This window comes from Amphibalanus amphitrite, unplaced genomic scaffold (assembly GCF_019059575.1).
Source record: "Amphibalanus amphitrite isolate SeventyFive unplaced genomic scaffold, NRLGWU_Aamphi_draft 000895F_arrow, whole genome shotgun sequence".
NCBI classification, from domain to species: Eukaryota; Metazoa; Arthropoda; class Thecostraca; order Balanomorpha; family Balanidae; genus Amphibalanus; species Amphibalanus amphitrite.
In genome coordinates this window covers 219083-245535 of record NW_024882389.1, presented here as the reverse complement: position 1 = coordinate 245535, position 26453 = coordinate 219083, and the positions used below count along the sequence as shown (strand labels likewise).

Sequence of the window (26453 nt, the reverse complement as noted above, 5' to 3'; positions counted from 1 at the left end):
ACCGGGTCAGGTCAGGTCACGGAGTTATGACGTCATAAGAGGAACAGCGTCCGGTACTATTTTTGAAAAGCGCCCGAACCACTATTTTGCTAATTCTTGTCACCTCAATGGGAATATGCAGCAATATTAGCTTCTATAAGGAGCAAATGGACCTTCCTAATCCAAAAATACAATCAGATTTCAAAAATTTAAATTTTGATTTTTCGAATTTCTGCCGCCGACTGTGACCTTGCCGACTTCCGGCGCTCCCAACGCGCCATTTTTAGAGCTAGGGAAATGAAATACATACCAAACGATAGAGAATTGATCAAGGAACACGATAGTGAAGGTTTCAAGTCGATATCTCCCACCGTTTTGCCGCAATCGCCGCGGAAAGTTGAAAAAAGTCTATTTTTCCGAAAATTTGACCTATTTGACCTATTTTTTTGACCTATGACCTAAATTTGACCTATTTGTTCCACGACTAATCGACAAATAAAAAATTAAATTTGCACCCTCATATTTTATTCTTCGTTGAAAACAGGTGTAAGAGGTTGTGATGGGTGGGGAAGCCAGCTGTGGCAAGGATTTTTTTCTTCGAACAACGGTTTCCGAGATATAGCCTCGGGCAATTCCTGGAGTTCGCGCTGCAGCCCTATGTTTGGCGGCCTATAACTCAGAAACTATTGGTTTTTTACGATAAAAACTTTACATGGTTCAACTCACAATCAACCAACAAACATTTTGGCTATCTCGGATTTTCAATTTCTGAAAATTTTGATCACGTGACCTTTTGTCCTATTTTTCGAAGAGTGACCTTGATATTTTCCCCACTGAAAGTTGCAATTTTGTCTGATGACGATTAAAGCCTTATCAATTGTCATTCATATGCGATAATAAAAAAAGTGGTTATCGCCCTGCGTTGACCTCAGGTCAGGTCATTTTTATGACCTGTCCATTATTACGAGCGGGAGCGACAGCGAGATCTCGAGAATAAAGCAAGATAGCGACAAGCGGTAAACGTTAAAGGGTACACACGGATAAGGTCTATAATTTTTACTGAGGTCATTTTCAGGTCAGGTCAAAGATGACGTCACAGGAGCTAAAAGGAAGTCAAAATAGCGGCACTATACATATATGTGAAGTTTTTCTCGAATAACTTTCAAGGTATACCAGCTAGGAACAAACTAATAGCAGCATCGTGATCCTCTCGTCGATCCGCATCGAAACATATGTATGTTGACCTCGAAAGGTCGAAAGGTCAAAAGTTGACCGTAGATCACGTGACCTAAGGTCAACTTTTGACCTTTCGACCTTTCGAGGTCAACATACATATGCTTCGATGCGGATCGACGAGAGGATCACGATGGTGCTATTAGTTTGTTCCTAGCCGGGATACCTTGAAAGTTATTCGAGAAAAACTTCATATATATGTGTAGTGCCGCTATTTTGACTTCCTTTTAGCTCCTGTGACGTCATCTTTGACCTGACCTGAAAATGACCTCGGTAAAAATTATAGACCTTATCCGTGTGTACCCTTTACCGTTTACCGCTTGTCGCTATCTTGCTTTATTCTCGAGATCTCGCTGTCGCTCCCGCTCGTAATAATGGACAGGTCATAAAAATGACCTGACCTGAGGTCAACACAGGGCGATAACCACTTTTTTTATCATCGCATATGAATGACAATTGATAAGGCTTTAATCGTCATCAGACAAAATTGCAACTTTCAGTGGGAAAAATATCAAGGTCACTCTTCGAAAAATAGGACAAAAGGTCACGTGATCAAAATTTTCAAAAATTGAAAATCCGAGATGGCCAAAATGTTTGTTGGTTGATTGTGAATTGAACCATATGAAGTTTTTATCGTAAAAAACCAATAGTTTCTGAGTTATAGGCCGCCAAACATAGGGCTGCAGCGCGAACTCCAAGAATTGCCCGAGGCTATATCTCGGAAACCGTTGTTCGAAGAAAAAAAAAATCCTTGCCACAGCTGGCTTCCCCGCCCATCACAACCCATTAGACCAATTTTAAGCAAAAAATAAAATATGAGGGTGCAGGGCACTTGTCGATTTGTCGTGGAACGCCCCCTTTGACCGGTCAAAAGTAGGTCAAATGTTGACCTAGGACCAAAAAATATACCACCAATCGCGAGATCTCGTTGAGAGCAATCCGTTGGTTTTTTCCGCTAAGCTCTACGACCTTCCGTTTCGAAACGCCAGGGGGGGGTCGTAACAACCCCCCCCCCCCCCTGGTCGTTCGTGTTATGAGAAATGGCCTGGTCGTGCGAGGGTTAAGGGTCCAACAGCAAAAAGAGTACCTACCGAAATTGTTCAAATGTAAGACAATTCCTAGGCAACCATGCAATATTTTGCGGGATCGGTAGGGTAAGGTGCCTAATTAGCGACCCCCTTAATTTGAACCGTCATTGCTCACGCTCTGTGGGTGCCACTGTATTACTGGCTTGATTTTCGGAGAGATCGTTCATTTTTCTATTAAAATATAGTCATTTTCTGCCCCAATATTCACTAACTTATTTGTAGTGAGCATTTTGGCAGACCATTGCAAAAAAAAAACGCTAATAGGGAACTCTTCCCGATTAGCGACCGGGGAGGGTCGCTAATAAGTCTATGGGTTTCCCCATATTAAAAATGGCAAAAAAAAAATGCGACGCCTGAAAAGATGAAATATGATCTCAAAAAGGTAACCTATACGCAAAGCACTCAATCACTCGAACATGCACGTTTATCCAACACATTTACGTAAGTAAAAACTGATCACGTGATGCACTGAAGGCGAAAAGAAGGCGGAAACCCAAATTTTGCGGGCTATCTCGTATGATCTTTGAGGTCCGCGCTGAATTCGGCACCCCTGCAGTCGGTGACGACATTTGGCATCCCCTGCCACACATTGCAAGCTTCAGCAACACCTCATTTTCATTTCTCCCTTTTCCCCTTTCTTTCCCTTCTTGAGCTATTTGCGACCATGTCAGGCGCAAATAGGAAATATGAGTTGCGACACATTTTTAACCGCCATGCTGTGCACAGTTGAGCGATTCACTATGGGAAAACGGCAATCAATTGACAAAAGGAATGTCGATTCAGAATAAAAAAAGGTGCATCATCCTAATGTGCATCGCTTTTCATCAGAGAGGGCCCAAACACACACTTTTTGGATAAGAAACTCGTATTTTTACTTAAACTCACCTGAAACGTGCCACCAGAAACATCGACGACCGGAAAATAATTTAATTTGATAACCAAAGTATGGCTGACCTTTTGACGATGTTTTTACCCCGTTTTCTCCTGCCAGTTTTTCTGTAGGGAGGTAGGTCGCAAATCGGAAAGGGTCGCTAATTAGGCACTTTACCCTACCTAGCTCCCAGAACAGAAGGTAACTATAAATTTGGCCTGTCGATGTCGACAACAATATTTTATAATGTGGGCATCATCGAACAAATAAATCACAAAGAAACGCGATATTTCGCCTCTGATTGAATCGCAATAATTCAGACAGCGCCTCGTAAAAATTTACTTCACCTTTGGTTCCGGACATCGAAACGGTCATCGACACCACACCCACGCGATGATCAAAGTAAATCGCCTTCATGTTCTTTGAGCGAAGTTCTGGGTTGCATGCAAAATTCACCCAGTTGATCAATGAAGACGCTGACCTTTAGTCCGCTGATAGCCAGTCAGACTGAATTGCTATTCTTTGGTTCTTTTCAATTCCAGCCGCGCCTCAGTCAATGGGTGAGTGGGCGATCCCACGCCCATCGTTTGGTGATGAGTTGCGTCTCCTGTCGAAATGGGAAATCGCAATAATCGCAGAAACAACGATCATTGCCGCAGAACTGAATATCGAGTTCTGCCGGTCATCACGATTTCACTGGAAGATTGAGTTTCATTTTACAACCACAGAGAACATCAGGGCACAGTTTAAAACCATTAAGCTCAACACCTCATCAACTTTCATATCATTCAACTTCACACCGATTGAGGACAGACTGGCGCGTACACCGTTAAACCCACGGACCGGGGTGGCGAGATGACATAATTCACACTCCCGGACATGGCTCATTGGGCGCTGTCGGCACCCACCAGCGGCGCTGACGGTGCACGTGACCTCTGACCCTGCCCCGTGACCCCGGCCCTCACCTCTGACCCGCCGGCCGTTGCAGTGTGCAGTGCGGAGGAGCTGCGCGGGCCGCCTGTCATGGTGCATCTGACCGTCTCACCGCTCACAAAGTAAGTTGCAGAGACTAAGGGGAATTCTGCCGGACCAGCGCCTGGTCAAATTTGTTTCGATATTTTGCCGTTTTTTTCAGCTGTTATTATTGGGCAATACTTTGCGAAGGCTTGGTCTATAGAACTGTTGCAAATTCATCCATGATAATACTTTTTGCACCTACGCATAGAAGCAAAAGTTTCTTTCCAATTAGGTACTGCGACCTAGCATTGAATGACAGACGTTCCCTTCTATTTTATGTAAAGAGATAATTTTATATTGAATAAACGTTTTAATTACCACGCGTGTTTCATTTCCGTTGGACATGTTTGTCACTCTTTGAAAAGGCTCCCGTTTGTTACGGTTACCTGTCATGCCACTCGAGACAGACCATCACTGTTCGCTGTACCGTCCCCAGGCCTCGGTCCCGTGAGATAGAAATGAACTGGCGGCACACCGAGGAGTTTACTGGTGAGTGGTGAGAAAAGGGATATAGACTATAGAGAGATCAAATAGAGCATTAAAGGAACTAACAGGTCAGAAAGAAATGAGCTGGCGCAACACCGAAAAGTTTACCGGTGGGAAGGAAAAAGGTGAAGAATGATGGACTCAAAATTAAATATGACGCCGTTCTAAACAGCGAAGCGCAAACGCCAAAGTTCGGTAGACCTTTGTATTCAGTCTACCAAAAATGTAGCTAGACATGTAGCACCAATTGCGACACAGATCCCCGATATGTTTAAGTGTATACTCATCCATTCCAACAGAGCAATCAATGATCGCATCTGATCGTTATAGGTCGGATTCTATGCACGGATCATTGTGTTTTATATCATATCAACAAAATTAGGTATATGTTCCGGGTCACAACGTTAGTCTTGTAAAAGCCCACATCACCAGGGCCCGGGTGTCACGCTGATCAGATCCCTAAATGCCGATTCAATCTCTCCCCAATCCCACAGAGCTGGGCAACGACACGGTGATTCTGAGCCTGGGCGACCCGAGCTCTGGCAGCTCCCGGCGGCTGGTCTCTGTCGAGGTCAGCTCGCACCGCGGCGGCCGCTTCCGCACCAAGGAGAGGTTCGGCCACCGCGAGCTGCCGCACGAGAACATGGAGAACCGCTGCACAGAGTACTGGATCGGCTACTACCGCGACGAGCGACTGCTGGCCAAAAACTGTCTCAAAGTGCTGCCTGCCTGGATGTGGCAGAATAGGTGAGAGAGGGAGGCGTGGAGGGCGAGTGAAGTGGCTGGTTTAGCTCATGATCCATGCTGAGAGAAGCTGATGGCTCTAGTTGGAGTCACAGAATTAATTACGGGAAGCGATTGAGTAAAGGCCAAAATATCTCTTTTGGGGTATAGAGAAGCTACATCACGCCGTTCCTCAATACAAAATGAATTAATAAACAATATCAAAGTAATCGATTGAATTTCTGGATAGATATTTGTACTTTCTAGACGAGGGACTTTTTTGTCGACCTTTCCTCAGTGTTCCTGATCAACTATCGCTATGTGTTCCAGCATCCCGCAGAACAATTGGCACATTCTCGCCAAGTATGTAGCCGCACAATAATCTCTAACAAACACAATTACCCCCTGATTGGCGCCCTGCTGGCCGCGGAATGACGTCCTTCAGTCTGTCGCGGTTGGCACCAGCCGCCCCGAGGACGGGAACCACCGACAAAGCGCCGCCCAAGGACAAACTGTCGGTAACGAGTCCAGAAACTCGCACACAAACGAGCAAATCATTCGCGACGCAGCCACTGGCCGTACGCCTGATCAGTCGTCAGAGGCCCGAGCGATGCAGAAAGACCTGCCGTAAGAGGTTTTTACGTGGGGCGTACCGAGGAACAGCGCACCGGCCCGCGACGGTAATTGAAGGCGCTTTCATCTGTTCTCTGTAGGATACGCGCGGTAGCGTCGTTAGGTCCCCACTGTTGGGACGCATGACGCACAGAAAGACGTTCGTTAACTGTTTTCATAAACAGCCTCGTATGGAGTAAACGACGCTTATTCGCCGACGGCCTGCTGCATTGATCAACAATGACAGTGTGACGTCTTAGCCTGGCTGATGTAGGCGTGATTCTATACAAATTAACGTTCCGTCATCGCACCTGCTTCTATAAAACACGGGTTTCTGCAGCCCATACGGCAGAGTTCAGCCCGTGCACAGTGTGCAACCCGTCCATGCACCTGTATGTTGCCTGTTTCCAAAACGCACAATGCATACGTTTACAACTACAAAGAATTTAGCCCTTGTATAAATAATGAGAAAGTTGAGTCGGTCACTATATTGGGTCAATAATAATGCATTCTTTTATTCAGCCGATGTCACCACCACTGAGCACTGAGCAGGCTGCTCTGTTCGGGAGTCTTATCATGGAGAACGCCCCTGAAGATGGCCCGGGTCCGGGACGTCTCTGTCCGGAGTTGGAACGCCTCGGACGCGGCTGGCCATCGTAACGAGATCGGCTCCGGCTCTATATCGACTGTGAGGAGGCGTCCAATCAGCTCCGATCCGTTTAGCGACCTCCGACGGTCAGCTTGGAGAGCCGCGGCATACGTCACCGATGACGTCAGAGGTCGGCGGCGGCGTGTCTGGCGCGGCGGCGCGGCGTGGCGCTGGGTGGTCAGACACAAGTGGGTCACACTCGACGGCCGCCGGCGGCCAGGGCAATTGGCGCTAACTGGCCCCGGAGAGAGCGGCACAGGATGGGAAATGAGACAGGGAAAATGGGGAGAGGAGAGGAGGGGAGGAGGAGAATGAAAAAGAGAAGCTAGAAATCAAGATAATGAGAAGGAGAAATAAAGAAGAAACGAAAGATATATGGAAAATATATTGACATGCATTGGGATGGACAAAATGAAACAAAATACAAACGCTAGAGGCGAGAGGGAAAGTCACGTACCTTGGGTCGACGTATTCTTTTCGGTATAGGTAGGGGAAGGTGGGGTAAGACGGCCCAGCGGGGCAAGACGGACCACCAGCCCTCCCGGCTGAACCGCTGCTGGTATCTACTGCTTTATGCACTCACTATGTTTGTTTTCCTTCGTAACAATGGCCACCTTGAGCTCATGCTGCTAGGATGCATAGCTTTTGAGTTATTGAGAAAAATGTTGTTTTTCGTCAAACCGATCTAATATAAGAGGTCTACGGGTGATTCAATTACGGCGCCTTTCTTGCATGATTAGTTTCTATTTTGCACTTTACTGTGAAGAACAAAGTTATAAACTTAGTTATAGTCACACTTTAGGAAAGGCAAGGTTTTGCAATGTTGGGCTATTTGACATATACGTCATGATAATGGCAGAATTTAGATTTGGGGCAAGACGGACCACTGTGGTCCATCTTACCCTGTGGTGGTCCATTGTACCCTGCATATGGGAAGTTTTTTTCCAAAACAATGGCACAAGTTTAAGTAAGCTAATTTTTCAGGAAGGAGTCTTTGTTGCATGTGAGCCATGCATGCAAGTGCTCAGTTAGCATGCATTCATGCCAAACGACAATCAACACACATGGTCCCAGCTTTTAGCTGCACTTCCATCACACATGAGTAAAGAATAAAGGCTCATTTTGTTATTTTACCATTCTGGTTACTTTTTCTTACAAGAGTACAGAGCAGAAGTGTAACACACATGAACGGATAGCAGGCACTGCTGGGTGGTCCGTCTTACCCCACGTTTTTTCTTGTCTGAGTTTTTGACATGTCTCTCTTTAAGAGCATCCACCACCTAGATGTCTTTAATTTGAAATTTAGTCTTAACACATATCAACAGAGGAAGGATTGAGCATTCCGAAGACTATAAATAATATGAATTACGAGAGCAGTGTAGCAAGATATGCGGCCTCAAACCTTAGCTGGTCCGTCTTACCCCACCTTCCCCTACGAGTCTGGGTAGCTAGGTCAAGAGGACGTGACGGAACCATGGCACGGGCGATCAACAGGTTATGTAAATCATCATGGCTATGGCCGTGTTACGTAATCATAGAATGGCCAAGGCCAGAAATGTAATTATAAGGGACAATTGCTGTGTACGCAACGCAGTATATGGCTCGTTTGACGTCATTCATGGGAGCCAACACCTCAATACATTTGTTGATTGACGTGATGCCGCAACACATTCATCGTGCCTGTCGCTTTCATGGACATTCTATATTCCCGTACCCTCCACGAAAGTAGACGGTATAAGCAAGCCTCTCGAGGTGACATTTGTAAGAAGATGTTCACGAGTGTAAGGTACCACATCATAAGTCACTTCTGGTTAGGTACCAGTCACCTGATGCCATCCATTGCCTCGGACTAGCATTGCGCCGTCTAAACCTCACGTGTTCAACGTTGTTTAGCTCTGCAAACCAGGTGACTCAATCAAACATTATTCACTTAGGAGTAGGGAGTACTACGACTGTAAGTGCAGACGGCTCCTTCCAATCCATTCCCTTCTGTTCTATCTCTCATCCCATGTCCAACATGTCCAGCTGGTGGCGACCTCTACATTGTAGCCACGAGCTGTTGGTTGGTTCTGGTTGCTAGTTTACTTTCTAGATGGCGCTGCTAGTAACGTTGTGGAATGGATAGTGGTGAACGGTGTAGAGTGAATTTTCGGACATGTTTTCATGGGTGACATTCATAAGTACCAGAGTACATTTGTACCCAGGTTACACCGGGACCAAGGTTACACAGGGGCCCAGGTTACGTTCGGCCCCAGGATTTGAAGGGACCATGAATACGCAAGTACCATACTGTGATTGGTCGTTGGCAGACGGGAATGACGTAATGCATCCCTGTGGCGGCCGTGACGTTGACCAATAGGAGGGGCGGATACAAATTTAGACCACCTTGGTACACTACTTGGCAGTGTGCTTGTGATTGATTTTCTCGAGATTGAATTGAGGTAGCGCCGTCCATCGCCCGCCGCGGCGGCGCCCAGGCCCGATGGTCATCCGGTGTGGCGGGAGGTAGCGTCCCTCGGCCCCCCGCGCGGCGGGAAGTAGCGTGCTGCGGCGTCCGAAGGAGAAGTGAAAATGACCCCTTGCACGAATTAGTGTTCGCAGCGGCTACTTAAATTGCAGGAGGGGGAGGAGGCAGGGGCGTCGCCACGGATTTTTTAGTGGGGTGGGGTCGGGTTTCCGGTCTTCGTCTTGATGGGTAGAGGTGTTATTATGTATGTATGTATGTATGTATTGACACCAAAAGCCTTCCACATATGGCGTGGCGATTACGGCTTAGATCCGAGTATAATGGGTAACAATCATGCGGGCAGGGGGAAGAACACTCAGCACTAGACGACAGTCATCCATCGATGGGGGTCGCGACAATAATCATATACATATGTACACAAGACAAACAATATATATACATAAGCACAAACAGATCGTCCACCAATTGGCGGCATGCCCTGCCTACTACTAAACAGACTCGTCAGCGGCGTAGCGGGGATTTGTTAATCAGCGCGGCCCTGGCAGACCGGGCGAAGCTGGCAGGTGGCAGCTGCACTACCTGGGGTGGGAGGCTATTCAATAGCGCCGCGGCACGGTACTCAAAACGCCGTTTTCCAGTTTCAAGCCTCGGTCGGGGAAGATGAAGGAGATGATCCTGCCGTGTGTGCCTGTCTCGAAAATTTTGGTTGGGGACGAACAGTGCAGCGAGGTTCTCGGGCTCTTCATGCTTAATGACCTTTTGCGCGATCGTGAGTGTCAGGTAATCTGACATGGATTTTGGTGATAGCCAGCCAAGTCTGTCACGCAGGTCCGAGACGTGGTCAAACTTACGCCGTCCGAAGATCACTCTAGCGGCAAAGTTCAAAATTTTCTGGAGTCGGTCAAAATTTTTCTGAGTCCCGTTACCGTACACAGTGAGGCAGTAGTTGATCCGTGATATGACAAGAGATGTAACGAGGACTTTAATGACACCGTCAGGGAGACAATTTCGTGCGTGAGACAGTCCGACCAACAAGCCAGTACACCGACGACTAAGCTCGGACACATGTGCTTCCCAGGACAGGGCGCTGTCAAAGACAACACCCAGATTCCCCACCTGCTCGCATGGCTGCAACACAGAGTCACGAAGAGAGACGCTGAAGTCGGGTACTTTCCGTAAATTTTGTCTGCTGCCAAAAACCATTAGTTGAGTTTTGTTTGCGTTTAGCTTGAGGGCGTGAAGACAGAACCAGTCACTGATTGATGCGAGTGAAGCTTCCATGCGAGAGATAAGCGATCTGAGGTCGTCAGCACGGCCGCTCACTAGAATCTGGGTGTCGTCCGCATATTGGAAAACGGTGGCGTCACCTGCGTATAGCGAGAGGTTGTTCGAAAATATGGTGAAGAGTAACGGTCCCAGGGCAGATCCTTGGAAGACGCCCATATTATTTGGAAGCGGCCGCGACAGTACTCTACCTCCGGCGCCGTTAGATAGGGACACGCTCTGGGTGTGTCCCGTGAGAAAAGCAGAAAACCAAGTGGTCTCGATCCCGTGCATAGCCAGTTTTTGAAGTAGAAGGTCGTGGTCGATGACATCAAAGCATTTGCTCAAATCAAGGAGACACAGCAGTGAAAGTTCTCCCCTATCAGAGGCTGCGAGGATTTGGTCTGTGACGGACAGCAGAGCGGTCTCTGTGGAGTGTCGGGGGCGAAAACCATGCTGCGAGGAGGCAAGGAGATAGTTATTTGAGAGGTAGTGGTAAAGCTGTTGATGTACAAGGCGTTCCACGACCTTCATAATCACGGGGACTAATGAGATTGGTCTAAAGTTGGTGGGATCTGAGGGGCTGCCAGATTTGAAGATTGGGTGGACTGTGGAATGTTTCCAGGAATCGGGGATATCGGAGTTGGTAATACACGTATTGATAATGTAAAGTATGACGCGACCGATAGCTGAGAAGCCGGACTTTAACATTCGGATGCAAATGCCATCAGTCCCACTGGCGCCTGAGTTGCGCATGCCGAAGATAGTGTGACCGAGTTCGCCAAGAGTGACCGCGCGGAGCTGGAAACGACAAGCACCGACCCGGGGGAGGCGAACGTTCAGATCGGTAGTGGTGTTAAGAGACCGGGCCTCCGCAGCGATGCGAGGTCCGACAGAGACGAAAAATGAATTTAGTTCATCGGCGGGTAAATTAGGCTGTACACTAGGACCGTCCTTTTTCCCTGCTACAACTGTCCTGATAGACTGCCAGACCTTATTGGGACCCCGCTCGCAGATATTTCTCTGAAGCTCCTCTCGCCGGTCGCGACGCAGCGCGGCCCGAACAGAGCGATTCAGCTCCTTGTAAGCTGTCGACTGACGACCGGACAGTCGTAGCGAGGCGCGGCGCTGGGACATAAGGTTCCGTGTGGCAGCAGAGGCCGGGGGCGCTGTGGGGTTCCGAATGGTAATGCGCTTGAGTGGGGCGTGGTCGTCGATTATAGGCAAAAAATTGGACACGAATGCATCCCACTGATCACTAACAGTCGCGGCGGTAAACACAGGCTCCCAGTCGACAAGCTCCAGATCAGAATTAAGGGCAGTGACATCAACACGGTTGAGCGAACGAGCTGAGATGATTGTAGGCTTCGGACGCAGTTTGGGGACATTGACATCTACGCTAATAAATTTATGCGGACTAAAATGACAAAACTCAACACGGGTGTTAGAGAAGAGGTCCACTTTGTTCACCATACACACGTCTAGGAGCGAACCGGAAGTGAAAGTCGGAGTTGTTACTAGCTGGTCTAGGGAGTAGTCCGATAGGAAGCTGCTGAGATGCTGTCGTGCACGAAAGTTGGGTTCTTTCTTCAGCAGGTCACAGTTTATATCACCGCAGATGACGAGCGGGGTCCTAGGGTGATCGATAAGTACTCTTTGTAACTGATTTTCAAGGTCGGCGAAATCGGCACATAAAGCGGTTTCGGAGTGGCGAGGGGGGCGGTATAAAGAACATACGATGAGTTGACGACCTTTGTCGAGCTTGAGCAGCGCCCACTTTGACTCGAGCTGGCTGCAGCCGCGCTCAAAACTTGGGAACTTGATGGGCACTGATGTGATATCCGATTTTGTTGCGATTGCGACGCCGCCGTACCCGCGGCCATCAGGTCGGTCTGTGCGGCTAAGGGAGTAGCCAGGGAGCACTAAAAGTCTGTTTGGCGTAGAAGGGCGTAGCCAGGTCTCCGACAGTAGTACGACATCGTAATTGTTTTGGCGGAGTTCATAGGTCAGGTCCAATAGTTTAGGCTTAAGGCTTTGAATATTCAAGCTTCCGATACGAAGATTCCGATGGTGGTTTCCTGTCGTTTCCGGTCGGCTCCTGCCCCTGCCGCGGCCACCGCGGGCGCCGCGGCGTTGTGGACGGCGTCCGCCGCTGCGGGCCGGCTTGGGGCGCGGGGAGACGCTGGTGGGCGGGGCCTGGGCTGCCGGCGGCGCGCCGTGGGACGCGGGCAGCGCGATCGGCCGCTCCCCACCCTCGCGGGCCGGCGCGGCGGGGCTCTCAGCTGGAGGGGAGGGTGAGGCGACACGGCCGCCGGCTGGCGTCCGTGGGGCGGCTCTGCGCGCGGCGCGGGAGCGCGGTTTTTATTAGCCACACTCCCGGTTTTTTCATGTGTTGAGAAAAATCCAGGGCCTCGGCTAACATGTTAACTGGTGGGCCAAATGGCCCACCAGTGACCCGAAATGGCCCACCAGCCTCAAAGATTTGGCCCACCAGTAATTTTCCGAAAAATCTAAGTTTTCACATTTTTCACATTTCAAATTGAATTAGCAGATCTTATCGTAGGGGAGAGTGGGGTGGGTTGTATCAGTTTTTACTCCGAGACCCATAACCTCGTAACAATCCGTGATAAACTCATTATTTCCATACTATCTCCTTCCTTGATTATTCTGCTTTTTTGTGCAAAGTAACTTTTCCGCTACCTCTACCAATTTTTCTTCTACGGTCTGCCGAATAGAACAATGTTTTTGATACAACTTGCCCCATGGCTTGGGTGAGTTGTATCACATGGTGGGGTAATTTGTATCACTAGGTATTTCACGGGGGGTAGGGGGGGTGAAATTGAACCGTTGGAATTTTTGAAAAAATGTAGCATTAAATTTGGAGCTCAATGTCTGACCTTTGAACGCGCGACATCCGCCATCCAGTTCCGGATAACCATGAGAAATTCCGGAAACATTCGTACGCATACGCTCGCAAAAGAAAAAAATCCACCGTTACAGGACGATGAAATGTTTCGCTGAATTGACAGTCGCTCAAATTGTAGTCGACGAAATAGATGTCGCTGAAACATAGCTTTCGCTAAAATTGATAATCGCTATATTTGATAATCGATGAACTTGATAATCGCTGAATTGCCATTCGCTGAAAATGGTTCGCTCAAATGACGTTCGCTCAAATGACACTCGCTAAAGTCGCTCGCACCGTTTTCAGAGATGTTGGGGTTGCTGCTACAACCCCCTTCTGGGGTTCCTGCTGCTCGTACAACCGACTTTATATATAAAGTTGCACTCGTGCTGTTCACAATTCCTCCCGATTCACCCAACAACGCCCGATCCCGTCCGACCGCTTCCGAATCTCCGACTAGTCGGTGAGCGATCCACTCACGGCCGTAAGTTATCGTCCAAAGTTTTATAATCTGCGTCAATATTGTGTGCATACTTGTACCACGGAATATATAGTCTACGACATGACGATATGTCGATATGTACTACGATATGTCGTAGACTATATATTCCGCGCTTGTGCGATTTTATGTGCACCGCGGGAGTATCACCACTGGGAGGGTTGTGGGTCCCTACTCTCTCCTCTCTCTCTGAAGAGTCGGGGGGGGGGGGGGTCGAGCCCCGTTTTTTTATTACATTTTTTGAATGCCATCCTGACATTTTTTTTGCAGAATAAAGTGGTCGAAATCTGGGGAGAAATCGAAAATTGGGGGGGGGGGCTATGGCTACGAAGGTCAGTCCATGTCGCTGCCCAAGTGGCCCACCAGTCAAAATTCCTTAGCCGAGGCCCTGGAAAAATCTCGGCGCGCAGCGCCACGAAAGCAGCGGTGTATCTTATTGTACATACTACATACATCACTTTTGCATCGTGCATAAAAATCAAGCACAGGCCACCTGAGGTCAGGTCACAATGTCATGTTCAGTTCAGTTTTAATGCCTCTAAAAGCTGCAATCTTGTCATTCCTATAGATTTGCCTGTCCCGTAGCTCAGTTGGTAGAGCATTGGACTCCCGGTAGTGAGAGCCCGGGTTCGAGACGCCCCGGCGCTCGATATTTGAGACTCCTGACGGGGATGGTCTGCGGTTGGTGGGATCAGCCGCAGCCAGTTGAAGTCAGTTGAGAGGGGCAGGCCGTGTCCGGCTTTGAAGGGCACGTTAAACTTTGGCATCTAAATTCTCCCGATACCCGGAATTGCGCGATCGGACGGTAGGGATCGGGGTCTACGCAACAAGCTCTGCTTAGCGTGGGCTCCGGCTCTGTCAATCCGTCCATTCAAACATTCGAGCTAAATTTATAAAAAAAGATTATCTCCTATAAGTCTGAAATTTGTTGTAATGAATGGGATTATAAGTGCCAACAGTTAATGAATCTGGGATTTTACATCTGAAAAGTGAAGTCAGGTCAAATATGTGACCTCACCAATCAATCATGATAAGATATGGGAAAATGCACGAGATGCCCTCTGCTTTGAACGAATATGCTAAAAACGCTATAAGATACTTTTGTAGCCATGGCACCTCTGCTCATTTTAGAGACAAGGTGCAGCTAATGACCAGTGGTGACTCGAATGGTCAGTCATTACTATTAGTTAGGTCATCAAAGGTCTCTAACACATTTTCGACAACAACTTTTGCTGGAGACGCTGTAGAGCAATGACAGCACCTGGAGTGTGTTCAGTGTGTGTTCAGTGTTCAGTGCTGGAGCGTCAAGTGTGTTCAGCTCAGCAACACAGATCGATCGAACATTTTTGCAGCGGGTTCTTTTCCGGTCTGAGGACATGACCATTGATTAACCTTTACCTGATGTCAAGTTTTCTAGTTAAGTTCTTAAGTTCAAATTGTAAGCCATGCGACGTGTTTCGACGAAACAAACACGATGGTGATACCTAACATGAATATCATACACATTCACTGAATCATATATTTAGGTTGGTACAGAACAAATGTTTCGGCAAAATCCGTCCGTTTAACCCGCGCCCTGCTGGGGGGGGTGTTTGAACACCCCCCTTTGTGGTTTTTCGCGAATATCTCAAAAACGGCGGCGCGGAGCGCCGCCGTTTTTGGTACACCTTATCATACATCAATTCTACACATGTTGTAAAAATTTCAGACCAAGGTCATTCAAGGTCAGGTCACCAGGTCACTTGAAGTGACCTCACCTCATAAAAAGTTTCAATGTCTGTCATAGCTACACCGAGTGACCGATTGCTTTGAAACTTTCAGCGATTGCTAAGAGCAATAGCATGTACAAAATGTATATCTCAGAATTTTGATATCGATGACCTAAGGTCAGGTCAATTTTGCGACCTCCCCATTATAAGTCAATGGGAGAAAATTGAAATGCGCCTCTTTTGGACGAAAGACATTATAAACACTCCCAAACACCGAATTACAAGTGGTTTAGACACACTGAACATGAAAATGGTGTCCGTGACCCTTGTTTATGCCCTGAGGTCATCTTAGGTCACGAATGGTATCTAACAGTTTTTCGCAAATAACTTTTGATAGAGGCATGCTAGAGCGATGAAAACGCCTTATATGTGTTCAGCTCGACGATACGGATCGACTGATATGCAACATGACCCTTTCCGGTCAGGTCATGACCTTGACCTGAGGTCAAATTTTCAAGTTGACCTTTCAAGGTCAAGTTATAGTTCATTCGATGCGTCTTGACGAGAGGAACACGATGCCGGTGAAAGTAAGCTCGTACAAGGCCTGGGTCAAAAGTTATTGCAGAAAAACTGTTTCCGAAAAAATCGGCTATTTTTGTAGTTTTTGCCCCCTGCAGGCAAAACCGTTGACGTTAGGTCAAATCTGAGAGAATTATTCAGAAAGGGCGGTAATAGGGCTATCGAATGCGCTTTTCCGCGGCGCTGTAGCTCTATTGGTTCCCGAGTTATGCGTTGGCTTCTTGGAAATTTTCGACATTCCACCTGGAAATCGGCGAAATTTTGCCTTCAATGACCTCTGGTGACCTGACCTTTGACCTAACCAAAAAATTGACCGAAGTGTTTTCGTCATTATTTTTGACGCTCTTTCGAACGCCGCCTTCCGCGTATCGCTACGTGGCCCAGGAGCCGAGTTACAAGGGGGGGGGTGTTCAAACACCCCCCCCCCCCCCCCCAGCAGGGCGTGGAAATCCAGGACCCCCAGCCGGGCGCGGGTTAACTGTTTGGCCTCTGTGGTACACAAGCCATAGACCCGAAGTCATACCTATCTGAGGCGAAGTTGGCGAAAGAGCTTTAAAAAAGCTATCGAGTAGCTTTCTGTGTCACTATAACTCTTATTCGTGTTTTACGGGTCGCTAAGGTAAAATGTTTACCAACGCCACGCTGAAGGTATACTTTCGGCCCCTGATCGAGGTAGAGCTTCGCGGAAAAGCGAGGATGCTGCCCGTGATGAGAGAAAGCCGATGATGCCCAATTTCAAGGTCTTGGCCGGGTCATCTTAGGTCAACTCCCAAAAGAAGAAAAAAGCTGGCCTGCTAGAACTTTGTGAGCCGTAGCTGTTATCGGGGTTCCGGGTACGAGTTCGATGTTAGTTTTGGACAAAGATGATGACTCCATGCATTTGGGGTAGATCGGGTTAGGTCAGGTCAGGTCGACCAGCAGGCTTCCTGCCGGCCATCTACATAGAGTGGGTGACAACCACCAACAATAGCTTCGTAACATGTTACTACATACCTAACCACAATTTATCAAAACTACTTCTTTAAGTTCAAACGGGCGCTAAACTCGAAATCAGTTCCAAAAACTTCACTTGTAAGTGGAAGCAAATAAAACTCAAAAAAGTGAACCAAGGTCATCTATATTCGAATCATGGCCAATAAATTTTTAGAGTAGGTATAAAATTGATTAACTCGAGGTCACAGGAAGTTTCGTTGCAATAGGATCCTTTTGCGCGTCTTATTGGGAAAGCCCCCGAGAGGGGTCCACAATCTGACCCCATTTCCCGGCTACCTCAGGCAGGTCCGAGGGTAGTCAGGGCTGCTGATGCTAGTTAGGACTTAGGTACCTCGTAGTTACTGATATGTCATCCGACGAATCGACTGCAACCATTATTTTGACAATCAGACGAACGCTTGGGTCAGTTTTGGCACGCTCATTCGTTTGAGGGATAAAAAGGGACTAGAATAGTGGCTATAGTGGCATCAACCCCCCTCGCCCGGCGAGGGGGGTTGATGCAACCCCCCCCTAAGGTTTTTCGCAAATAACGTAAAAACGGCGGCGGGTAGCGCCGCCAAAGTTGGCATACCTTCTGGGGCAACCTTTTCGCACCTATCCTGAAAATTTGAAGTCCCAGTCTTTTCAGGTCAGATCACCAGGTCACAAAAGCCGGTACAAGGTCAGGGGAAAATTGGACTAGCTTAGCGGCAACTGAATTCCAGAGTTCACTTAAATGGGTAACAAAGTATATCATTCGATGCGCACGGACGTCCTGAGTTCACTGGTGCTTTTATTTTTGCACTATCTTTACTAGGTAAAAAGTTATAACCGAAAAACGTTTGACATGTTTAAGCAAAATTTTTGCACTCATACCCCCCAAAACCCCCCTAAATATTGACCTAGAGTCACCAAACTTTTACAGGGGCGAGATCTCCTATGGACCCACCTACCCTGTACATTTAGTGTTTCTAGTGCCATAGAAGCCAATCGCGAGGGGGGGTCGTACCAACCCCCCCCCTCGCCGTCCGTGTTATGGAAAAGGCCCTCGCCTGGCGAGGGTTAAAATATTGTTATGCTGATGTTCCACGCCCACCGCTTATTGACCTATAAGCAATAGGGCTACGGAGCTGTTGAAGCGATTCTGAATCTGACGTTGTATTTATTGAGGTTGTTTACGCCAACTTCACTGACATGATAGCTTAAAAAAGAAAACTCAGCATCGCCAAAAGTGGGGGGTCGACACCCCGGTTCTCGCGAGTGGGGGGGGGGGGGTCACGACCCCCGCGACCCCCCCCCCGTCGGCGACGCCCCTGGAAGGAGGGGTCAAAAGAACCAACCAGCGATTCGTCCCCTGATTGAGCTACAGGGAAAGCGGGCGTGGCGTGTGGAAGCCGATGGTATCCATTTTCATTGTCCTTGGAAGGACTTAAACAGCCTTGACTTTTCACGTGGCAGGCATCACGACGGTCATTTTAGATGCATCAAGAGAAGTGTAAGGTGTGGTACTTGTAACATATTTTTACGCTTACTCTGTCACACAAAATTCCAGTTCAACCCTGGAGAAAGAAAAACTGTTTCAGTAGCGCAAATATTACTTCCTTTCACCATGCAAGCCTTATTTTTGGACAAGCTTTGTTTTATATTATGACTTCATCCATCATTGGGTGTGTGCCTAGGGATGATTGATTGAATGAACTAAACTAAACTGAGCTGAGCATACCTGGAAAAGTATAACCTCAATTCTCCACCAAGTCACGGTGTGTTACCCCCGACCGTGCGGTAATTAGAACAGTCTACAATCTACATATCTTTGCACGCAATAAAACGATAACCTCGCTATCACTGATGTTGTTTGGTGCCTAAACAAATAGCCACAACAGCTCTAAACATACCTATATTAAAAAATCAAAACAACAAAAATAACCATTGCCGAGTATCAATACATATCTGCTCGTTGCACACCGGTCAGTTGATAGCCAAATTCTAGCATAAATTACACGGGATTGTTTCGTTCTTGTCGATGAGACCAAGCCCAGTTATATATGTGCGGTTTTGTCAAAAACGGTCGGAGGTTGTAACTATTATGACGTCGCAGCTCGGTGACCTGATATGACCCGATTTTTTTTACCAAAAGTTGCGCGAAGAATGCCCCAGAGGCCATTTAAAATTTAAGCACGATCCGACTAATAGTTCGGTTTGCATCGCAAAAAAGCTCGGGCGCCCTGCCAGGGCGAGGGTTAATTATAATCTTCGCCATAGCTCATCAAAAATTATGACAAAATGCAAAAACGATATCAATGTTAATGCACAAGTCAGTTTGGAGGCCGCATGCACAATTTTAATAAAATCCGTTCATACATTTTCCAGTCATGGACTGAAAACAAACAGCTAAATATTTCTGCCTCACCCTGTACATAGGTCATTAGTCTGACCTGGAAGCCGAAGGTCAGGTCAATGACCAAATATCGGGAAAATCGAGATCTTGTAGAACTTCTAAAAGTGATGCTTTATGTTTCTGGAGTCCTGATTTCGAACTTAAGAATTATTACGATCAAAGATGATGTGTTCATCCATTTGAGTAGATCAAACGAGGTCAGGTCAGGTCAAACGGCGTCCCGACGGCTATCCATTAGGTATAAACCTAATGGATATGGATAATGGATAATCATATAAACCATCGCTGTCAGTTTTGTAACATATTGCCAGAACTAGTTCCGGAATGTTTATATCCGTGCTTAATTTGTAATCAGCTCATAAAAACTACGCTGAGACGTTTTGAAACGCCAAACGAGGTCATCTAAGGAAAATAACTTTGACCTGAGTCCCAGGGCTGCGGAGTCGGAGTCGGAGTCGGTCGGAGTCGGAAGTTTTGCCCTGAGTCGGAGTTGGAGTCGCTAAAATCTTACCGACTCCGACTCCGAAGTTAACACTGCATTGCTCAAAGTCATGCCCGACACCTGGTTGCTTCATGATATTTTGCTTGTTGACCTTTCAAAATCTGATTTTGTTGAAGCTAAGGACACTCCCCGTTTTGGACCAGCGTTTTCATTGAAAAAAAAAACTGAAGAAGGCTGCTGCGTCAAAACCTGTTTTTATTTATGCATGCTATTTAAAAAGTAGGCACTTATTTGCAACATTGGCCTTGGAACGCGCAAAAGTTCGCTTCAGGCAAGATAAAAAGATATCCGACAATAAATTTTATTTCATTATATGGACTTGCTGGGCAATGTCCGGAGTCGGAGTTGGAGGCGATTTTTGAAGCCGGATAATTTTTGCCGTAGTCGGAGTCTGAGCCTGAGTCGGAGTCACCTTAAAATCCATCGTCTCCGCAGCTTCATGTGACCTTGACACCTACCCTATCAGCAAGTAAACACAGGTAGTTAGTTTATCCCAAAGAAGTGTGTAGATGACAAGATAATACCCATTTTTAGAACGGTTATCTGGAACACATTTTGTGACATTCGGTGCGATCTGGTTAAAATAGGTTTATAGCTGATTTTTAGTAGCTTTCATCTTGGGCTGCACCAGTTGCTCAATTCATGGATGACTGAGTGTCGCCACAGGAGGTCCCCCGGTGGGCCGGGGCAGCGCAAGGCCCCGCCACTGAGCCGACCATCGGATGTGCCCATTGTAAGAGCGTACCGGGCAGCGAAGCAAATCTCGGACCCACCTCAAGGGTATCCTCATCAATCAGCTTCCCATCCCTGCTGTCTCATGACAGGGGGAGTATGTGAACGGTAGTGGCAGCGGTGACCGTTAGGCGAGCCGGGCCTGCGCTGTGAATAGGAGGGTGCGCGCCACCTCCCAGACGGTCTGGCGCTCCTGCACCCCGCCCCCCCGGCTGCGGCCGGGCTCCCGGTGCTGGACCGCAAAGTGCTGGCCGTACCTACATGTGTCACTGTTGACATAATCAAGTCGCTTTACATGACCTTGTTTATAGCGTGTACCTATAGTTTGTGCCCACAAATCCTGAAACCTGATGAACTTTTTTAACACTAAATAAGTAAAAAGTAGACCATCCAACCCACGCATTTGCATTAGTTTACAACCCCCTCACATTGCCCCACCAGACAGTAATAAGCATGTAAAGAATGAAACCGTAGTTTTGGACCCGCTACACCTTTTTTTAAGTCGGTCATTCGTAAACGATTTCAGCCTCTCATGGATGCTTTACTGTTCGTCGGAGTTCAAATTTAACGACTTATTTCCGTTTATCTAAGAATCGTACTCCCGTTATGGCTATAAGGGAGCCATCACTTATTTGTATGCGCTTCTGCTCCTCTGTTCGTGCAAGGTAAAGTTAAAACGTTGAAATCAAATATTTTTTTTTAAGAATAATCGAGCCAAATGGACAATGGATGCCCTCGAATGACCTGAACATTGGCCTTATCTTAGCAATTTATTACGAACGCATATATTTTATTGCGAACCACATCGGTTCCTACAGGGTGTCCCAGAATTACCCGAACATTTATTTTCTGGCTAAAAGTACGACTGCGCTCGCTTCTAATGATATACAAGCATCATACTTTTATAAGATATCCCTTAGCTATCGAGCTTGGGGACTGTGTGCTTTTGGTGGCCGGTAACGACTCGAATCAATTAGGGGAAGCCGGGGGAAGCCCGGCATAGTAAGCTCTTTTTCATTTTTATTACATACCATACGTGCTGTATAAAATGTTGATATCCTGTTAGCTAGCTAAGTTCATTGGCCGTGTTTTCCCAAAAATTCGGTTTCGTGGAATAAGTATAAGGTTTTCTTTGGAGCGCTCTTGCGAGGAACATTATGAATATTAGAGAGAGAAAATATATGAAAAATCGACCTCTCCTCGACATTTAAAATTATTTGAATAGCCAAATATTACTGTATTGATATTTCGACCAACAGGTCTTCTTCAGAATAAGACAGTGTACACAAGTGTACGAGAATATACAATAATTGATGCAGCAGACTTATTCCCGCGGTTTTCAAATTCAAAAATTAGCGCGGTTTATCTCGCGCTCATTAAACAGTGGTACAACCTTTTTAACAACTTCTTGTACCACTGGTTGTACCAGCCCCCACCAAATCTTCATCTGGCATCGGCATTTTGCTACTGATGACGCCATTCCTAGCAACCGAGCGTCCCCGAAAGTGAAGATGTTGCACCTTCAACAAACGATCGTCAGCTAACTTCGTCAGCAACAAAGAAATGAAATTTATGAATGTTATGTTGTGAAAATAACTTATGATAATAATTAAATCATGATCGTTAATGATAAAATCCATGCTTAGTAAAGCTTACGATACATCAAATTTCGTATTCGTAACGTGTGCAACAATGTCTGCTCCCTCCCCTCCGTTTTTCGCGAATACCTAACTCGCGTAAAAAGTCGCCGATCGCGACAAAACTTTCAGCACCCTCAAGGTAATTAATTTTAAATCTACCCTAACAATCTGACCCTGACTAAATTCATAGGCGGCGGAACGATTTGAGACAAGGGGGGCACCAGCTCGAGGAGCCTAACCTAGGGTACCCCCAAATCCTGTTTTCTCATCGAATTAAGGCCACTTATTTTTCGTCACAGCCCTGACACGATGATTTTTTTATTTTTTTTTTACTAAACGAAAATGGCAGTTCACCCCCGTATGTGTGGTTAACTTTTAGCTGATCCTCAAGTACCTATGTGTTTGTCTCTTCCTTATTGTCGTTTGATAAATTCCATTTATCCTACATGTATCAAATTCCCAAGAAGCCATCGCAGTAGGTACTAATCATTGGCGAATCCCAGGGGGGAGGTCACATGGGTCATGACTTAGGGCCTGGGGTCACCACATGCCTGCCAGGAGCACCACAGGCCTGACAGCCGACAGGGGCACCACAGGCCCGCCAGGGGTACCACAGGCCTAGCAGGGGCACCACGGGCCTGTCAGTGGCATCACAGGCCTGTCAGGAGCACCATCGGCCTAGCAAAAGCACTACAGGTCTTCCAGGGGCACCACAGACCTGCCAGGGACACCAGAGGCCTGCCAGGGGCACTATCGGCTTCGCAGGGGAACCACCGGCCTCGCAAGGGCACCATGGGCCTGTCAAGGGCACCACAAGCCTGTCGTTGGCACTTTAGGATTGCCAGGGGCACCACAAACCTGTCAAGGGCACCTGCGTTCTAACAGGGGCACCACAGGCTCGCCAGGGGCACCACAGACCTGCCACGGCCCAGGGACACCACAGGCCTAGCAAGGACACCACAGGCCTGTCAGGGGCACCACGGGCCTGTCAGGGCCCATGGGCACCTAAGTCATGTCAGGGCCCACCGTAGGCTTGTCAGGGGGCAGAGTAGTTAGGTTCCACAGTATTTCCAGGGGCACCAGCGGCCTAGCAGGGGCACCAGTCATCACATGACTAACCAAAAATAAAGAAAATATAAAAACTGAAAATAGGGCACCACCAAAATTGAGTGGCCGAAATCCGTTGAGGTTTTAATTTTGGGTATAGGTAGGGGCACCACTTCGATTCATGACCTTCCTTTTGGAGTTTTCCCGAATCCGCCCCTGGTACTAATACATCAAATTTAAGGGGGGGCACCTTGCTATTGGTGCCCCCCTTGCAGAATTCAAGGGGGGGCACGGTGCCCCGGTGCCCCCCCCGTTCCGCCGCCTATGACTAAATTGACCTTTGACCTGTAACCTATTCCTCGAGACCATGCTTGGCCGGAATCGCGATTCTGCGTATGTCAGCTCACATTATCCGCGCGATTGCAGTGTTTTTGTGGTTTCAAACATTTAAACATGTGAATTGTGAAATGATATTGGTCCCATGCATTATTGTGGGTGTCAAGGTCGCCTGAAGGTCAGGTCAGGTTATTGACCTTTGATGACCTCGGTTCACTTTTTCGAGTTTTACATGTTTCTAAGCTAGTTTTTGGAGCTGATTTCGAATTTAGCAGTTCTTTCAACAACTTCGAAGTAGTTTTGGTGCCTTCGTAACATGTTACGAAGCTGTCAGTGGCGGTTGACACCTACAATGAATACCCGGCTGGACCCCTGCTGGGTGACCTTCACCTGACCTGACCTGGCCTAAATGCATGAAGACATCATCTGTGATCAAAACTAACATGATATTCGTGATCAGTACCGCGAAAAACCTCACAGCAGCCACACTTTAACGACGTTCTAACAGGTCCCGATTTTCCCGACTTTTGGGTCATTGACCAGACCTGGCAGGTCAACCGATGAGCTAGGACCTTAAAATTGGGTATCATCGGCTTGCTCTCGTCACGGGAAACACGCTCGTTTTTATGCGAGGCTCTAGCTCAATCAGTGGCCAAACGGGGAGGGTTTAATTGACCTTTTCCGGTCAATTTTATCTGACCTTGACCACGTTGCCTCAAATTCGGAATTTTAGGGCATACTTCTGATGCGCCTCGGTGAAACTTTTCCAACGCCACCTTGCACGTGTCGCTACGATGCTTAGCTTCGGAAACATAAATATATCGTTCCGCACGTACGCGTAGCACGAAGTGTAATATCAAAAGGTTTCCACGTGCGAAGCATGTGGACAGTACACCTCAGCACATCTATTCGTACAACGCCTTCAAGCGTTTGTCCATGTTGTGTCATTGTGCCGAGTTTTAGGTGCTTAGGTGATAGGTCAAAGTTTTCGGACATCGGAGAATGCCTCATCAAAACATGTTTTTCGCTCCGAGCATGTGCAATATGTATCTCTCGGTGCCGATTATTCCATATGTCAGTGGCTTGGTACCGGGACATGTGACCTACAAATTTGGCACCTGGACCTCCCTATAGATTGGCTTAAAGCTTCGATAATAGGTTTTTGTTCTCAATGTGTTTGTCGGCAAGTCACACGCGCCACGTGACAGGGAATGACCCGGGACCTAAACCATCACCTGCCTCCAGAAATGGCACGTCAAACGGCACCAGCATCACCTCGATCCGATCATCCATTTAAAAATAATTACAAATTTATTTGCTTTACAACGTTTCATAGCACAGATTTTTGGCGCCGCTTTGTCGGCGCCACTATATCTTCCATGGGAGGTCCCCTCGAATTGCCAGTCCAGTTTATTTATACGTCTATGAATTTGTACCAAATTAGCTGATTTAGTAGTATCGTAAAACATATATTTTTCTTTTTATATCATCTGCTCCCAATTGAAAACAAGTCCATGGTGCCTTACTTTACATTTCCAACAATTATTTATTATTTTCACAAAATGAGATACTTCGCAATGGATTGCCCTCCCTTCAAATTTAGTTTCAACTAGGACTGTCCAGTGGGATACTAGGAATAATATTCCAAGCACCAGTGACGTCACAATTTGTCCAACCTTATGTTCTAGTAATCTTGGGTTGTACCACTGTTTTATGAGCGCGAGATAAACCGCGCTAATTTTTGAATTTGAAAACCGCGGGAATCAGTCTGCTGCATCAATTATTGTATTCTCGTACACTTGTGTACACTGTCTTATTCTGAAGAAGACCTGTTGGTCGAAATATCAATACAGTAATATTTGGCTATTCAAATAATTTTAAATGTCGAGGAGAGGTCAATTTTTCATATATTTTCTCTCTCTAATAAGTATCAGTCACCGTGATAAGTATAAGGTTGAGAAAATCGAGTTTTAAAAAAGTGTTGATTTTTCTGGGGCAAGCCCGGCATAGGGGTAACGCTGGCCACCTCCCCAGCGCTTTACAACGAGTTGATGAAACCATTATGTGTCTTCCAAATATTAACGGAAAGTGAAATACTAAGGTACTGATTAGCTCTGGACATCTTAGAGTTTATGTCACTACTGGTATTTTAGCTAGCGTCTACCACATATACAGTACAGGTCGATGAAAATCGTGATGCAAAATTGACAAAAAATGTGTATTTCAAAATTCCTTAAAATTTATTTTTCTTTTTGCCTTAATGCATCATATTGCATATATCATTCGACTCGGCTGATGAAGAAGAACACAACGACACCATTTTTGAAGCTCTAGCTTCATTGTCTGTCGCGTTATCTGCAAAAACGTAGTTTGACCCTAGTTGACCTTAAGTGACATGACTGGCTTTGTCTATGATAACATGTTTATTTTCGAAATTTATCTTTGATCTAGGTGTAAACCAAAACTGCTCAGTACCTATTATCTCATGGAAAACAGTGGTTTAGTGGCATTGCTCTCGGTTGGGAATAAGCTTGGCCACTCGCCCGGGGTTACCCCAATGTGCTAATTTTTATTTTAGAACTGCGATGTTCGAAAAAAATGTCATACTTAAGCCAGCCTGCCTCGTCACCCCTCACTACAAACACTTAAACGGTCCTTACATAACATTCGTATAAATATTAGTACTCTATGGTATAACATTAACAGTGCAACATATCTCACTTTTTAGCTAAAAACCCTTAAAATA

The 26453-nt window shown here is 46.8% G+C and overlaps 2 protein-coding genes across 4 annotated transcripts in view; one reads left to right on the top strand and one right to left on the bottom strand.

The window, feature by feature from the left end:
• LOC122367768 (general transcription factor IIH subunit 2-like) overlaps window positions 1-26453 on the bottom strand; it is an 80559-nt gene that overhangs the window by 20504 nt on the left and 33602 nt on the right. The window contains exon 10 of one of the 2 annotated variants that reach the window (XM_043341151.1): window positions 3696-3778. The exons of the other annotated variant lie outside the window; for it this stretch is intronic. Coding sequence (XP_043197086.1) covers window positions 3725-3778 — 54 coding nt within the window. The 3' untranslated portion in view covers window positions 3696-3724. Of the gene's footprint in view, window positions 1-3695; window positions 3779-26453 lie in introns of those variants that run through there. 2 annotated transcript variants of the gene reach the window in all.
• The window catches only part of LOC122367767, a 65434-nt gene that overhangs the window by 21610 nt on the left and 17371 nt on the right, over window positions 1-26453 (top strand). For both annotated transcript variants that reach the window (XM_043341148.1, XM_043341149.1), the window contains exons 3-5: window positions 4160-4226; window positions 4625-4677; window positions 5169-5421. In XM_043341148.1, coding sequence (XP_043197083.1) covers window positions 4160-4226; window positions 4625-4677; window positions 5169-5421 — 373 coding nt within the window. The remainder of the gene's footprint in view (window positions 1-4159; window positions 4227-4624; window positions 4678-5168; window positions 5422-26453) is intronic.